General features: G+C 40.8%; 1 protein-coding gene across 2 annotated transcripts in view; it reads left to right on the top strand.

The window, feature by feature from the left end:
• The window catches only part of RPS6KC1 (ribosomal protein S6 kinase C1), a 77,921-nt gene that overhangs the window by 524 nt on the left and 60,034 nt on the right, over positions 1 to 17,363 (top strand). For both annotated transcript variants that reach the window (XM_026048385.1, XM_026048384.1), the window contains exons 2-5: positions 4,148 to 4,183; positions 7,716 to 7,836; positions 14,130 to 14,245; positions 15,461 to 15,554. In XM_026048385.1, coding sequence (XP_025904170.1) covers positions 4,148 to 4,183; positions 7,716 to 7,836; positions 14,130 to 14,245; positions 15,461 to 15,554 — 367 coding nt within the window. The remainder of the gene's footprint in view (positions 1 to 4,147; positions 4,184 to 7,715; positions 7,837 to 14,129; positions 14,246 to 15,460; positions 15,555 to 17,363) is intronic.

Genomic DNA, 17,363 nt, shown 5'->3' with positions numbered 1-17,363 from the left:
AGCTGGCTTTGGGGAGCACCAGCTTTGCTTCCGTGCCCCCGGGGAACGCTCTGGATTTCTTTGTTCCTCCGTTTTCCCCTCAAGCGAGAAAGGGGAGCAAGCTGGAGCTTCGTGGAGGTCAGCGTGAAGGGCCTGGAGGCTCCATCCGCACATAGAGAGAGCATCAGGAAGTGTCCTAGGAGTCTGTGTGTGGCCTTGCAGCTGCTGCAGATGTGCTGCCTTGGGAGCAACAAAGACYTGCAGGAGCCCCTGAAGGCCCGAGCACTCCCTGTGTGGATGCAGTGTCATGTGTGCGCACAGGCAGGCACSCACACACGTGCTGTAGCTCTAGGGTTATTGAAACACGATCGATTTGCATGACTTGAGGAAATACAGATCAATTCTTGTTTTGCGCTTTTCAAATGCACGTGCAATAGTCTGCCAAACACAAGCATGGGAAGTGCTTGGAAGTACTTTTTTTTCTTTCCCTTAAGCCAAACAAAATGTGCTGTTTGTTGATAGAATAAAATACTGCTTTTTTCCTCTGACTCTAAATATGAAAAGCCTTTCTTGGGACAGAGTCAAGGAAAACAGTGTCTCCAGGTTTTTCCTCACTAGGTCATGGTGAGCTAAGTCCCTAAAAAGTCAATGCCATTATATCAGTGCAGTAGGGAATAGGGAGTCCTGCCCTTGTGTTTAGGACTGAGCCAAGACTTCTGTTTATTCTGCTCTAATGGCTTTGTTCTTACTGGCTTAAGTTAGTTAAAAAGGCACTCTGATGTTGTGGTATATGCTGAGTTGTTCAAGAACAAAATGCTTGTGAGGAATGTCACCATTCTCTWTGTCAAAAAGTTGTAGATCACTCATGTCTACGTAGTTGCAGATCACTAATGTAGATCACTAGGTCTCTTTTCGAAGTGACATAGCCTAGACCTGGATAATAGGCTGAATCTGAATGATTCCCAATGGAGCAGGGAGCTGATTAAAYTACAATGACCAAGTATGAGCTGACCAAGTGAAACAAAGCTGAACACAGATCCACAATTTCTCAATGCATTCTAGGACTGTAGGCCCCAAAGTGCCAAGAAAACCAAACCAAACAAAAAAACTCTCTTCTGGCACCTAAAACAAGATCTTTGGATTCACAAATGTGGATGTGTAAATAGCTTTTGTCTCTAGGGCTGTCTATGATGGGCTGTTAAGTAGTTGTTGAAGTGAGGATGACACTGGGAGAGTTAGACACTGCACAAAATCCTTTAAAATAATTTTGCATACATATCTATTTCTTTGTCTCTCTCTCTCTTTTTCTTTTCTCTCCTCTCTGCTTTCCTTCCCTCCCCTTCCTGGAGTCATCTGACTCCATGGCTAACTTGATAGCCGTGTGCTTATGGAAGTGTTGCTCAGCACCTTCAGGAAATTGCTTGGAAAAAGTAAGGGGGAACTTCCTATGGTGTTTGCAAGAACTTGGTTACTTGGCACATGCTAGTGGAGATTTCTGGTTCTTTCCCTTGATCTGTGAATGAATCCCTCCTGAAACCAAGTTAAAAGAGCTTTCTATTTCGATAATGTAAGTTGGTAAGTATGACTGAGAAGAGCACTTGTTTAGAGTGTCCTAAACATCTGACCCAAAGGCACGGCTGCCCCTGCAGTCTCTTCTGAATGTGAAGATCAACTGTTGTTATTGCTGACTTTCTGAAAAAGTCTTTGTTTATGGAACTACTTTATGAAGATCAATCCCTTTGTGTTTTCAAGTCATGTATTTTGTAGAAACTGAATACATTGGGAGATTTTGCAGGATAATACTATACTATAATAATATTTCAATAATACGAAGAGTATTGTTGAATGGGATCTGTAAGTACTAGCTACTAGTAAAGCTCTCATAATTCAGAGGATTATGATTATCACTGATAAAATTTTAACAAATTAAATTGGACATCTGAAGGACAGGATGGTCTCCAGTGCTTCGTTCAGCGGTGATGTACTTGATCTCTGTAGGATCACAAAATGGCTGAGTCTGGAAGGGACCTCTGGAGATCATCTAGTCCAACCCCCTGCTCAAGCAGGGACACGTGGAGCACCGGGCAGAGGGTGGCATCCAGGCAGGTCAGGCTGGCAGGCCAGSATCCTGCTGGCCTTTTTGGCCACAAGGACACATTGCTGCCTCATAGATCTCTTTGGCATATAACATGGTTATGCATTGCTCAGCTCACGTTAGTGGGTAGCCTAMTGATATATTTTTAAATGGATGAAAGTTGCTTGCATTATAAATATGCATAAGAAGCCAATTGCATTGATTCTTCTGCACTGAAAATTTGGCCAAGTCTCTGAAATATCATAGTTTGGATTGAAGGGGAAGACTTTTTTGTGAGGCTGACCTTCAGAAAAAGGATATGAAGATCAAAGTAGGCAACACGTAAATTATTGCATACTCAAGGTTGACATGGTGGGTAGATATAGAAAGTGATATAACATTAAAMCAAGTGACTGTGATATAGGCCTCTGGATTTTATTCCAGAGTCTTACTAACTATCTGGGTAATTACTCATCTCTCTGGGTCTCCTTCTGCCCATCTGGTAACTTACTTTGCTGCCAAAATTGTTGTAAGGCTTTAATTGAAGGTGAAGTGCAAAGCAGAGCAGCCAGTGTGGGCMCTTTGATGTTCTGCTGTGATGTGTAGTCATGTCTATGGGGTCTTCTCCCCTCACCCCAGCTCTACAGGTTCCTATAATCAAGAGTTTAAATCTTAGAAGGGTAGAGATGCTTTAGCAAATTCCACACGAGCTGCCTGGTAGTGAATGAAAGCACAACAGCCAAGGTTAAAAACTTGTAATGGTGCAAGATGTTAGACTTCTTAGAGTGAAGAGCAATTGAGGAGTGTTTTATCAATGTTGGAAGAAGATTTTAATGTGCAGGAGGAAAGAAATAACTTGGAACTGAGAAGGAGGATGTTTCAGGTTTTTGAAGAACATGATGCTGAAAATAAACCTTCCCTTCTGTGTCAGGTCTCCTTCAAAACATGTAAGGACTGGTGCCTTGTCAGTGTAGTAAGCTGATGCTGGGAAATCTGGGAAGATTCATCAAGCATTCCTGGGAAACCAGTGGGAAGGAGAGCACGTTCATCTGGGGAGTGTGGTGAGCACATAGCAAGAGGAAAGTTTGCGTTCACTGGTTTCCATCTTAGAGCAAGAGCTGAGCGATACTGGTGGTGCTGTTGGATGCTAATTTAGTCTGTAGGGTTGGAAATTGCGTGGGCTGCTTGGACTTGCCTGTGTACATCATTTACTGCTGTTTTGGGGTGTCTCAGTGCGTGGATAGTCTTAGGCCAGGAATGCCCTATGTTGGGCATTTAGACCTGGTATTTTTCAAGAATTTTGGCTGAGTTATAGTGGAAGCTACACACTTGTGCAAGATAATTGCAGCCATGAATTAAAGATACCTTAATTTGATTTGCTTGTTTGTGTGGGTAAGCTGTTGGCAGGCCTGATATAGAACTTGGGTTTCAGAGGCTTCTGCAATCAATATTTATTTAAAGACGAAAGCCTGACAAAATACAGGTTTCTTTGTGGTATGGAGCCAAGCCTATTTTTGGCGTGGGTTTTCCTGAGGATAAAGTAATTTATAATTAATCAGGTAAAGGGTTTTTAAGGAGAAGCAAAACACAAGGGCCCAGTCAGCTGCTGTGAGCTGTGCTGTGAAGGCTGTAAGTCAAGTGGAAATACTGTCCTAGTAAATGCCAAGCCTAATATTTGTTGTGAAGTTGTGCACAGCTTTTATCAAGCCAGGAGGCTGTCGCTGACCCTCGTAACTGGAACTAATGTGACCCYAATAGGAATTTGTGGGAAAAGACTAGAAAGATTGACCGGGTTGCATTCTTTGCAGCTTTTTTGGGGGAGAGGGGGATGCTGTCTTTGCCTCTTTGCATTGAACTTTCACCTTTCTGTCTGTCACAATTATGTCCAGTGTTAAAATACCTTGCTATGATGCATTTGGATATTGAACTTCTTTAATACTGGGGGAAAAAAAAAAAAGGAATGCAACGTGAAAAAGAATATACCTTCTTTTTCCTCTGAGATTTTTCTTTTCAGCAAGAGATCATCTTATACTTCTCTTCCAAAATGAAAACCCAAGCACTGATTTTTTTCTTTCCTTTTGCTTTGCATTTCAGATCGTTTCAAGAAAAAATCCAGAGGATGTCCAGGAGGTAACGTTTTAAATTTGTGCAGATATGTTTGTGTACTGTTTTGGGGCTTTTAAAGCATCTTTGACGTAGTTTAGCTTTTTTTTTTGTGTGTGTATGCGTATGTTTAGTCATTGTAACTGAGCTGACAGGTTTTTGTGTGTTTCCATCTGTCTTTTGCTTTCAGTTCAAAAAGCAAATAGTTAGCATAGCATATTGCAATTCTGCCGTCAGCAGCGAATCGTGACTTGAAACAAAGTCTTAGGCAGTAAAGTGTCTTTTGATGACAAAACTGCTTTGATAACTTTGGAAGCTTTTTTCTCAAGGCTGAAATTGGCAAATTGCTGGTTACTTAACTCCTACTGGCAAAATTATAGATCAGTCCACAATCCAAGTCTTATGTCTCAGCTGTAGGTATGCTTTCCCTCTTTAACCAATACTTCACTGCAAAGCCTACATCATTATTGCCTATTAGTGAGCAAGAAAAATGGAGGACTGTGGGAGTAGTTGAGAGAGATKAGACTGCAATTCATATGTTATGTGGCTCTTTGAGGCTCCTTAAGTATCTTTCTGTGATATAGTTTGATAAAACTTAATTGCTTGCTTTTTGCCTTGTCGGAGAAACGTGAATGAGGAGCGAATGTATYTCTGTGGCTCTTTAATGTCTCGAAAGAATGTCAAGAACCTTTTTATTGAGGCAAAAAACTACATCACACTTTTATTTTGCTTCAAAATTTAAAAAAAAAGGTGAAAGACCAGTAACTAGATGTGTAGATATTATTATACTATGTACATGCAAAATCCTCCTTCAAAAGCACAGCCTTGTAGCTTTTCAGGTAGTGAGAACTGTATGGATATGCAGAATTTCTAGTGCAGTTTCTTGTCGCAGTTGAGGAAAATCTGGAAAGCTGATGAAGGAACAGCCCTTTGCAGAGGTGAGAGTTGACTAATATTCCTTTGTTGCATCCCTCTTTGAGGCCTGGAGAATCAAACAAACATGGGCTTTCATGTTCTTTTGGTTCTTTTTCATCTCTGGAACGTTAAAATAGCCTGTCACTGTCTGAGGAAATGATCGGGGTCTATTTTTTGAATGGCGTTATTGTAGTTTGCAGCTTGATGTTCACCTTTTCCAGGTAGGCTCCTGAATTGAACCTATCCATGAACACATTCTGCCTTTACCTTAATCTTCATTTGTGGGGGAAAAAACACTTTATTATACCTGTTGATGAGCCATTCATCAGAAAAATGTTGTAAGTGTCTTTCAGCTAGAATATTGCATGAATATATGATAAATAGCTTGAAAAAAAAAGAAAAAACACCCACCCCTTATTGCTATGATCATGACTTTGATCTGTGGATATAGGTTAAACATGCAGGATTTTGTATTCTTCAGTCAGCAAGGAGACATAATTATGTCATGAGCTTGAAGCTTGACATTTTCTCACCCTTCACTGTAGCATATGAAGGGTTTTGCATGTGATAGCCTGAAGTTCATAATTAAAAGTAGTATAATCATGGGTGGTAGTTGCTGTACAGGTGAACTGTAGTCACAAAGCTACATGTATCGGGAGCTTTTCTGCACAGCTGTACGTCAGGCTGTGTGCTGTGAGCTCGCTCTACTTGCTAACTTTGTCACTTCAGGAACTACCTTTTAGAATATAACCCTACAACATGAATCCTTCTTACTGCACCTAATTGCAGTTTACCCTAAAGATTACTGTGAGACAGGAAACAAGACAACCTTGTAAGTGTTTTTTTGCTAAAAAGATGGAAGTGATTTGTCATCAACTATTAGATRAAGAAGTTTTAGGTGCAGAATGGCTAGTGACTTTTATTTTAATTCCCTTGCTTTCAGGGTGGATACTGACAACAGGATTTGTGTAACGACTGTACCTATTTTGCAGTAAAGGCTGTCTTCTAAGTAKCTTTTTCTGTACAAAGAGAAACGGTTGTTCATTGTGCAATGGAGGGGTCAATGCATTAATAGACATCCAGTAGTTCTAGCCACGACAAGCAGCCTATTGTGCTATGAATCTAACGTATGTTTTATGATACGTTTGCTGCTGCGCTTCTTTGGGCATCRGAGTACAGGGTGTCCTTCTTCCTCCAAATCTGATTTTTAATGAGATCCCACTGGAGGGGGAACTTGCCAAACTTTGCTGAGCCTTGTGCATGCAGCCGCACGATTTGCACAAGCTTGTGAGAAAGTTATATGATGACTTGGATTCGTTTGCTTTGCAGGCTGTTTATGGGTATTTGTTTTCTCAGCTTGGCAGTCACTAAGTCACTTGCAGCAGCAGAAATAATACTTCTTTAGTGAAATAGTATATTATGCTTCTATATTTTTGGCAGCTTTTCACACTGTCTCCCAGTACTAAGAGAACAGTAAGTTGATGGTTTGAAACTTTGYGGTCTTGAGCAATCTTGGTTTGCGTGTGTATTGCTCAAGAAATGCTGATCATCCATCTTCCGTAAGTTGATTAGACAGGGGTGCAACACGAAAATCATCAGTCATTTCTGATAACAAGCTGCYGTTTTGAGAGATTTCGGTTTTTGTTGCCTCGGCTGTTGCACTACTCTATCAGGTACTAGTTGCAACTGAGTCCTTGGTGAGYTGCAACTGAATCAGGACAGCTAATTTCAGTATGGCTACGTTTATAAGGTGGATAGAGTTTTGTCCAGTTATTTTTTTTTAACCTGAAAGCAAACTTACTAGCACTGAAGTGCCAATTTGGTTGCTCAGTTCTTTCGTAGACCTGATTTTCCTAATGAATTCTTCTTTTTCCTTGAGTTTAAAATTACAAAGAATGAGTAGGAAGGAAGGTAAGACTGATGCCTGGCTGAGAGATGACTTTCTTATCAGGAGAGACGAGGACAATTTTTATATCTCAAGTGGTGTAATGATCTCCTTTCAAGTTGAGGATTTGTGTCTACGTTACAAAATAAATGTATTTAGTTTTTGTCAGTGTTACTGGTCCTCAACCCTTGAATTGGGCTTGTACTTGCACATGGTTAACATTTTTCATAAACACATAGAACAAATTGTTGTTTGGTCATTTTTATAATGCTCTGTCCATAAGCGTCATTTAATTGTGTTGATTTCATTTCCCTTTTTTTCTTTTTTTTTTTGTTTTTGCTCCTTTTGTTTTTGTTCTCCCTCTTAACTTCATACCTGCAGCTGTGCTGAGCACAGCTTGGACCTGAGTTTTGGATGGTGAAACACTTTTATCCTGCCTTTTTTCTTCCTCTTTCGTTCTGATTCCCCATATAGCTCTGGATGGCGGTGTGGCTGATCTCTGAAACTGTTGCTTTTGCTTTCTGTATTTCTTCCAGTTTTTATGCAATGTTGTCTATACATTGTAGTTTTCTTAGGCAAAATAGAGTTTGTGGACATAATATGAACCTATATTACTTGGCAGTTCACATTATATGTTTAAGTGTTATAAATATTTGCTGAAGGTAGTAATCTAATTTGCTTAAAAATGTGTTTTTGGTGTGTCTCAAATATGAGCAATGAACCTCACTAATATTTTTTTTTAACCTTTCTCTGCTTCAGATAATTGTTTGGAAGAGATACAGTGACTTTAAGAAACTGCACAAAGAGCTCTGGCAAATTCATAAAAATCTATGCAGACACACGGAACTATTTCCTCCTTTTGCCAAAGCAATATTATTTGGTAAGCACAGTTTCTTCCTGAATTGCTGATATTCTGTGATAACTCCAATACCTGCAAGTAAAGTACGTCTTGTTTTGCAGCTCTGTGCAAATCTTCTCTGTGTTTTTAGTACTCAACCTTTTATCTCATAAATGTCTTTACTGTTGATGTGCTGATGTCACAGCTTGATGAAATTTTGGCAGGCCTGGTTATGTTCTTTTGCTCCTTTTGTTTTAGATGTAGAATATATATATGTATAAATTAATAAATATAATCTCTACAGTGCTACAATTACAAAAGTAGCTGTGGACTAAGATTTCACTTTGTCCTTCTAGTTGAATAACCCCCCTCKTCATCTCCCAGTTCCTTTTAATCAAGGGCTGTTAAAACCAAAAATCAAGCCATTTTGCTTAGTTCTGCGCTTAGTCTGCTGACAGTACCCATTCAAAGTAGAGATAATCCACACTGTGCTACATCTGGCCATCAAATAGCTATTGGGAAGATGTTTAGTCAATGGTGGTTCAAGCTGTATCTGCTCCATGTGCTTCCACGTTCCTTTGGAACACTCTCCAGTGCCCCCTAAAAGGCTTGAGAACTACTCGCAAAATGTCAGTAATAAGAGGTCTGTTGCTCCAGCCTTAACAAGGAATTTATTAAGATCATCTGGGTATTTCACCTGACAAGTGGAGGCATACAGTGATTGGAAATCTGCRCATGAGCCCTCTACCTATTTTTCTGCCTTTTAATTTTATTGTTTAAATATTTTTGAGGGGGAGGATGGAGGGAGTCTAGGAGAAAAGGGAGGAGGAAAGCGAGGGGTTTCTTCCTTCCAATACATACCTTGTGCATTCATCTGTTGGAAACCACATAATCCTGAGCTCGCTTGCAGTGCGGCAGCGCGTTTGGGATCTCCTTCCCACTGACAAGCTTGGATACAGATGTGGGCTGTGGCGAGCAGGGAGTCATGTGCRCCGGCAGGAGGCACATATATCCCGTGGGAAGCTGCTGTTTCTTTTTCTAGCAGAGCTGCACTGAGAAGTGTTGCTAAGTGATGCATAAGGTACTGGCTGTAATAAATATCCCTGTTTTTTTGGTAGTCTCTGCAGTGTTTGGGCATGCATTTAACCTAGATTTTGTCCAAAAGCCTTGACTGCTTCAAGAAGGGCTACGYGTGTGCAAGAGGGCTGCCAATTTGAATTCCTCCTTAAGTTTACCTGCAGAACTGGAGTGCTCATTGACAGCCGTTTTTTGGTGTTGTTGCCCGTCCCTCTCCTCCGCTTCCTGGTGTGTTTGACTGTTATGTTAAAATAAATGGATGTTGCGGCGTGAGGCCTGCCCGTGTGGGAAGGGCCCACACGGCGGGAGGTGGTTCAGTGACCAGAGAAGTTGGCAAAAACAGCCCCCCGACAGGCCTGACCTCAGCCTGGAAAGCACCAGCCCTTCCCCTCCTTGAAGTTTCCTGCCCGGTTACTGCCTTGTTCTTGCTCCTTAAGGGTATTATATTTAATTCTAAGGATTACAGTGCTTACACAGCAGCAGGAGATGTTTTAAAGTACATGCAAACACAAACAACGCTGTAGTTTGTAAGCCAACTCCAAGCTGAGCTTTGGGGCAGTTTCTGCCTTAGCTGTTTCACGTAAGAAGAGGTTAAGTGAGAGGCAAAGAAGCTGAGCTGTGAGCTTCATTTCATGGCTCTCTTGGAGAGCTGKCTTTTATACTAGGTTAAGGGATATCTGATTTTTATGTCTCTCTTTGCTTGCTGGTAAAGTTAAAGTGAAGCAAGCCTCAGTGCTGTATCAGAACTTGTGCCCTAGTGGTTACATAGGGAATGTTTTATTGATGTGATCTTGATGGTTTTAAATCTGATTTAGAGATTAGTGTGTTCACTGGACAAGGTATTTACAAAGCTAACATTTGCAGATGGTAATTTAAATTCAGGTAGAAGATACAGTAGATATTCAGAGGGGAGGGAAGAATAAAAGAACAGTGCAAGATGGCACCTGACTTCTAATTTCTTAAAAATAATTTTAATTTGACAGAAATGCAAGTCTCCTGCTAGCTGTTTTTGCACAAACTATAAGCAAGGGAAGAATTGTGGGTGAAATCCATTCTGAAAGACATGCCTCTTCTATTGTATGGGGCGAACAAAGTGACTGCAATGGACACTGTAACAGAAGGAAAKCTACGGAATAATTCAATGTAGCTATTGACAAAAAGCTCTTTGAAATGAGAGGGGAAAAAGAAAAACAAACCCAAACCCACTACATTTGAATGAAAAGCCACAGAAGMATACAGGAAAGAGGAGGTAATGTAGAAATGAGCTGTAAAATGCTTAGTATGTAGATGAAAGGATTGAAAACATCTGATTCTTTTCTTGAAGTTAAAAGTTACACTAACTGTAGTGTAAAATTTTATTATTTATCCATCTGTCTTATACTTAGTAGCTGCTGTATGTTTTATTTCCATTTAAGGCTTTTATCTTTAGATATGTCCTGATTTTTGTAGCAGAAGACAAAAAGTAATCTGAATAGACTACAAAATATTTTGATTTTCAGACATTTGAGTCTCAGTTAATGATATCAGTTTAATGATGAACTTCAAGATTAGTCTCAATTAAAATCTTTTGCTTTCAGACTGCTTTAATAGAGCATTTCTGCAGTGCCTCTGGTGCAGTGATGTCTGGCTTGTAGTAATTTTTAACTTAGCTGCTTAATAGCATCAGCAGTAGTTCCTGGCCATCTGTTGAGTTTATTTTTTAATGTATGTGCTTTAACACATACGTATTGTTTTGTGGTAAGTATCTCTTACAAGTGAGTGTTGTTGACTGTTCGTCAGACTCATTTGGTGTGGGCACAGAAGGTATTAAACCTGAGCAGGATCTCGAGTGCAGCATTCAGGGTGTTTGGAGGTGGCGTGGGGAAYTGAGAAGTGCTTGAAGACGAGTGAGTCAGGATGCACTTCCGTGTTTGGTGCTAAAAGACATTTGTTGCATCTGCAGAACGGGGCTATTTGCATGTTTTGCAGCACAAGATTTGAAAACAATAGTGTGCAAGTGCATGTATTTTATTCTGTTAAAATAGAGCTGCTGACATCAAGGGATGAAACTTGGGGATGATGGGGGCAGGAAAGAAATCATTTTGCTTTTCCTGTGCTGTGCTAGGCCCTTTTCTGTCCGTCGTAAATGGAAGAAAAATAATAACCTGGAGCATGGGAATCTAAAATGGAGAAAACGGATCCAGCTGGTAAAGCTTCTCTGAGTTGTTATGTGGCTGTAATCTATTTCTGGGGAGCGATTATTCTCATTCCCTAATATGCATCAAAATTATTTTTTGTATTTTCAGAATATTTTACTGGGCTATCCAAGTGTACTGTATGTTGGTTATACACTGTATTTTTTATCGTTTGTTAGGATTTTTAACAAGTGTAGCAATGTACTCTATTATACAAAACATTCCTYACCTTTTTGGGTCTATTTTTATATTTTAAAGTCCTACAAATACTGAATTTGAAGTTATAGCTTTAGCTTGCAATGAGTTAGGAAGATTGTTCACATTATAAACCTCGGATAAGGATACTGTTTCGACTTGAAGATGTCAAATAAAGTAACATCTTAAAGAATAAACTGTCCTGCGTTGTTGGAAGTGCTCTGAAAAATGAGCACAAGCCTTGCTTATTGTTTGCATTGTTAAATCTTTTCCAGAAACAGCAATGTGAATCCAAATGTGTATTGCTGCAAAGAGAATCCAATGGCTGTAAGAAGTTATCAACAAGTCATTGCTGGAGGGAAAGCTTAATCTTACTAGTGTGTTTTTTATGTGCTACAGTCACGCTTGGCACTTCTTGAAGCCCCAGAAAAGCATGATTTCAGCACTGACAGTTTCATTTGGCCAGTAGGTGTAAAGAAAAGCAAAAATAACATTGATTTAGATCTGGAAAGACTATGGTAGAAATGTTTGAAGTATCAGCTAGGCATGTAAATACCTTTGATTAACCTCTCCCTGATCAGATTTTCAAAGCGTTGAGAAGTTTGACCTTGCCTGAAGATGTAGAGAAAGGGAGGAGAAAAGGAGTGTTGGCCTCGAGGAAGAGGCGGGTGGCTGGATCTGAAGCTGCCTGTGCGATATGAGGTGGTCTGTGGGCAAACTGGTGTCATACTGGATTTTATTTTCTCAATGAGTCCTGCAACTGGTTATCCTCATAGTGTGTGGTGAGGCAGATGAGCTGGAAATGTGACAGTGACTAATGTTTTAATGGCTCTGTTCAAATTTTCTTCTTTTTTTTTTTTTTTATGCTCAGCTTCCTGAGAAATTAGCCGTATGTAGTTGTGCTGTCAAATTTTCGTACCCTATGGCTAATTGCAGCAACATTTAAGAGGGCCAGTGCCTGCAAATGCAGTCCTGCGGGGCTGGTGACGTGGCAGCTGTGTGAGGGGCGAGCCCTGGTGCCCCAGCGGGCACCCGGGGCAGGGCAGGGCCAGCTCTGCCCGGGGCTCYCTGCTGCTGCCCGGCCCTTGGGCGCCGGGAAAGGTTCTGCTGGGCCCAGCAGGAGTCCTGGGAAGGTGTGGAAGAGGAGCCGTGTATCTGGAATTTTGGGAGAGGGGGAGCTCTCTGGGAAGGCAGCGAAAATAACTGCAGCATTACTTTTTTTTATTTTATTTTTTATATTTTTTTCCAAACGTTGCGGGTTTCTCACCTTGTTGAGCACTCACCTTTTTTCAACCAATGTGTGTCAGTGTGTGTTTGGTAGAGTCACGTAACCAGTTTATGTTCCTGCACTTTGCTGAGTGTGTGTTTGTGGGTGGGTTTTTGGTTTTGGTGCTCTCCTGTTGTGCTGAGGATGAAACAAAAGTCGTAGCACACTCAGTGTTGCTTTCAACACGTGGGTAGTTTGAAGAGTTTAACATGGCCCAGTTCCTGTGCTGCCACTGACCAGGGTAGTGCTGCTTTTTTAAATTTTATTTTTTTATTTTTATTAACTGTTAGTAACATTTGTGCAGCTGAATGAGCATAGTGGACACATCACAGAATTGATCCAGCTAAAAATGAATCCAGCAACTTCTTTCTTTTTTCCCTTCATGGAAGAAATAACCCCCCAAAGCTTCAGTTTTTGATCTTCCTTGTAGACATGTATGTGTCTTTCTAGCTTATTTTCTTTTTGTTGTAGAGGTAGGAAGGACGTATTTACTTAAAGAGTTTCTGGAAAGAATCCTACTTTGATGCTTTCTTTGGGGATTATTTTTTTGTTTGCTCTGAGTGTAAATGAATTTTGCTTCTGTATTCAGTGTGCCTTTTGTCGTCTTCAAAGTTAATGCCACAGAGCCTTCACAGGTGGTTCTTATTTTTGCCATCGTGCTGTTAAGGCAATACTGAGTCTTGAACTTGTCTTCTCAGCTCTTTTTTCTCTATATAGGTGTTTCAACTCTCTCTTCTATTATCTTCCAATTATTACCGTTAACCTCTGCCCTTTTCTTTTGGTAAACTTGTAACTATTTCGCCAACAAAGTGATGTTGATATGAAAAGCTAAAAGAAGTTGTGTGCAATTGTGAGGAACGTAATTTTTTAGGTATAGGCTAAGGGTTTTTTCTCCCGAGGAGCGAATCTCTGAGGTGAACTATGGGATTGTTCTTTAAATATCTTTTCCTAACAGGAATGTCTTGAGTGGTGGGTAGGAAAAAGAGAAGGCTCATATGTTTTGGTAACCAAACTACCTCCTGGCTCTAATTACCTCTTGAATCTAAGAGGAGACGAGATCCTGCTCGCGTGGGGTTATTTTGGAGGAGGCTCCAGCTCCCCTACAGGTCCTCTCCATAGACGAGACGTTGGGGATGACTGTGAGTTTGGGAGCTTTTTGCAGCACTTCCTTTGCTGTCTGCTCCCCTYGTGTGTGGTTCTTGAGAAAACATGAAGAATGCTGAGCTCCTCGCAGGATTTGGGCCATAATCYAGGCTGACACTGACTGGCATATTGTCAGATTGTGCACGTATCACTTGCTGTTAGATAACACTGGACATCCGTTAGTGTCTCTTGGCTAATGAAGAGAGCTGCCTCGCATATTCCTACGATGAGAGTGCTAAGGATTCTTGTCGTAGCTGCCAATTTTCATCATCTGAGCGGGCTGCAGAAGACAGGACTCTAGGGACAGTGGAGAATAGGAAGTGTGAAGACTCGCCGTGTTTTCCTGAAGCAATGGAGTGACTTGCATAGATTCAGGGCATTGTCCCCAGAGGATGGCTTTTGTCTTGATTTCTGTTGTTGCTGTTGCAGAATAAATGTGTAGCTATTTCTAAAATTGTCAACCCATGTGTCTGTTCCAGGGCGGTTTGATGAAACTGTGATTGAAGAGAGAAGGCAATGTGCTGAAGATCTGCTGCAGTTTTCTGCTAACATCCCTGCCCTCTATAATAGCAAACAGCTTGAAGAGTTTTTCAAGGTTTGTTACTATTTGCAGAAGTATTTGCTGCTTATAGTGTGATTAAAGTGCGGTGCTGATTTTGTTTACTGAATAAAATGTGGAGGCCTGTGAGCTGGTTGGGTGCCATACCTCCACAAACTGAAAAGTGCTGCAGGAAGTTCAAGTGCAGGAGTTTAGAATTTTTGCTTATTGAAGGAGGAGGAAAAGGAGTGATGTTAAATCCAAATGTTCTGTTGGGAAGTAATAAAAATATGTAGTTATTTCCATAGTTTACATAGCTGTTTATAGTCTATAATCAAAAGTAGAACTATTAGCTAGACTGTTTTCTTCTGGTCTGTTATTACAGAGATCCATAACAGCAAACTTAACATGTTACTAATAAAACATGTGCTGCTTGAACAGTGACAAGGAACCATTCTCCAAAACATATTTTAGATCAGGAATTTTTCTGTACTTCCTTTGAGGCACTTTTAGAATTATTTGGAAATATTTCCGTTATTTTGGGGAAAGAGCTCTAAGCAAACACCTTTCTCTGCTTAACAAAAATATATTTAGCCTTCTCATAGGGCTTTTTGTACTTAGGAGRCAATGAATAAACTAGAAAGGCTTTTTGTTTTTGAGGAGTTAAGTGTACCTACATGAACTGTGCTTGTGTCGAAACCTCAGCTCTTTTTATTACTTTATGTTATTTCACATTTTTTGATGGGAAAGACTTTGCTTTTTATTGCTACTCTGTTTGCTCATCTAGTTTCCCCCGGCTCTTCTCACTGGTGACTTCCTTGTTTTTCAGATTTTCTTTGTGCAAATAGCCAGGGGAAGGTAGACTTGGACAGCTGAGTATTACATAGTCCTGGAGTGCATGCTGTGTGTATCTGCATTTATTGACCCAAGAGAGATGGGCTGGCTGATGTGACTAGCTGTGCCGAGCTAGTTCAGGGCAGGCTAGGAAGGCCCGTTTGTGACACTACCCYGGGCATGGTGCAGATTCTCATTCATTTATATGGGAAGTTGGCACCTAAGATGTCGAGCAGAAATTTTTAGAAAGCATTTAAGTGCTTTCTCATGTATTTGTTCCTCTTTTGAGAGGGGGCACACTGCAAATGGTATGACTTAAAACGTATGCAGTTACATTAGAAGGATTCAGTCAGATTTCATTTCACCCTTGGAAATCTGCAAGAAGCTGTTCTAGCAGCAGCAACTAATTATAGAAATTTATTTCCTCTTCCTTTTCAGGGTGGGGAGGTACATGATGGTTCTGAACTGATTGGTCCTGTTGAACCTCTGTCCGATTCCCTGACTGACAACCTGTCCGACTGCAGCTCCGAAGGTTTGCTCTGTCTCTCTGTGTACCCTGCTCGCTTTATTTGGATTAAAGCAGTGATCAAGTGGCTCGCACCGTACTTGTAGGAACACTAGCGTCTGGCTTCTCTCTGCTTTGTATTTGGGAGAAATGGCAGAACTGGGATTAGAAAAGAGAAGTTGGGCTCTGCAGAGTGCAGTCTGCCCCCACCCTACTTCTAACTATTCGCTTTCTGGGAGTGTGTCTGGTCAGCTTTAGAAATCCTAGTGCTCTATCTCTCAAAATGAACTTCCTTTGGTCCCACTGTGAATTGAACCTTCCGGTTTAAATATGCCTAATCCTGCCTKCTTTCCACCTTATTTTCCAGTAACTTCTAGGATGTTTGTGAATGAATATACCCACAGTCTTTTCTTCCTTTGTAAAGATACYAAGATAGAGGGTTAATTGCAGGGAATAGTTGTTATATAGAAAGCTTAAAGGAGCACTATTTATGTGAAATTAAAGGCTTTAGGTTTTGGTAAAGCATCCATTTTATACTTTACTGTTATAKAAAATTGCTTCTAAAAAGTAACTGTTTATGTTCCTCAGTTGCCATGGGCTTGTTTTTAGGAGAAAAAAAACATTGCCTTTATGTGAGATAACCATTYGTCTCTTCACCATCCTATAAAGTGGAAAAACAAGCTTTTTCTGAACTGACTAGAGTGATTTTTGAGGGATTCACAACAGCAATGTACACAGGATTTCCAGATGCTGAATACGACTTTTGCGGAGTTCTTGTTTCCACATGTTCAAAACCACACCTGGAGGTAAAAACCACTCCCTGGAGGGAGAGAAGGAAACAGCTATGCTAAGTCCTCTAGATGGCAGTGGCAGTACTTGGTTCTAACATCTCTGCCCTCTTTGGTTTGAAGTTATCCTACCTACATTTATTTTTTTCAAGTCTGATCATTATAGTTAATTGTCATCTAGTTCACTTTGTTAGTTTTTGTCAGCCTTCAAAGGCCTTTGCATGGGCTCTCTTCCTCCATGCTCTCTTGCTAAGAAGCACCAAGACCATTGCTTACCTCAAGCTGGAATTGGCTTACCAGACTTTGTAGCATTTTCTCACTTTTACCTGTTCTTCCAAGAGATTGCCATCAGAAAGTGTGTGTATTAATGGTGGTGACCCTGTGGCCTTTTGAAAGGCATCATGCAACTACTGCAAGACTTGTCCTAGCCCCTAGTAGGGCTGGAAGGACTGATGCTAGATCTGAGCTTTAAACCCTGTCCCTTGACAGAGTTTATTAGCTAGGCTCTGGGCCGTGCTAGGTGTGTTCATGCAGGTTCAGGTCAAGATGGCTGCAGGARTGGAGCAAGCGTCAATTTGGACCATAGATAAGGGAACTTGAGGCTGTCTAATGTCTAGATGAGTTCTGTCTCTAGGTGAGTCTGTCTAGATGTGTTCCTAGCATGGGTGGCCAGCACAGTCTTCTCGCAACCCCCCGACTTTTCCATTTAATTGTACTATTTACATGCTCAAGCAGTTGTACTTCCACCTATATAGTCCCTAACTAGCAATTTATCTTTCCTCAACAAAATCATGCGACTTCTCTAGACATTATTTTGTAAACTGAGTCTTCAGCATCGAAATTCAATGCTTGTGCCCCTATATCAGGCAGGCATGCAGCTCATCATTAACACACTAACGAGTCTCCTGGTTTCCCCCTAATTTCTGTTATGAGGTTGCCTTCCTTTTTATAGGGCTGAGAGCTACACAGGCAGTTATCTTAGTATTTTCTCTCAATCATTCTGCTTGATATTYGTTCCCCTACAAGATCAAGGGCATCAACTTCTGTT

The sequence above is a fragment of the Nothoprocta perdicaria genome, unplaced genomic scaffold (genome assembly GCF_003342845.1).
Source record: "Nothoprocta perdicaria isolate Ctin4 unplaced genomic scaffold, notPer1 scaffold_54, whole genome shotgun sequence".
NCBI classification, from domain to species: Eukaryota; Metazoa; Chordata; class Aves; order Tinamiformes; family Tinamidae; genus Nothoprocta; species Nothoprocta perdicaria.
The sequence above is the reverse complement of the archived record's forward strand: the minus strand, read 5'-3'. Positions and strand labels throughout refer to the sequence as shown.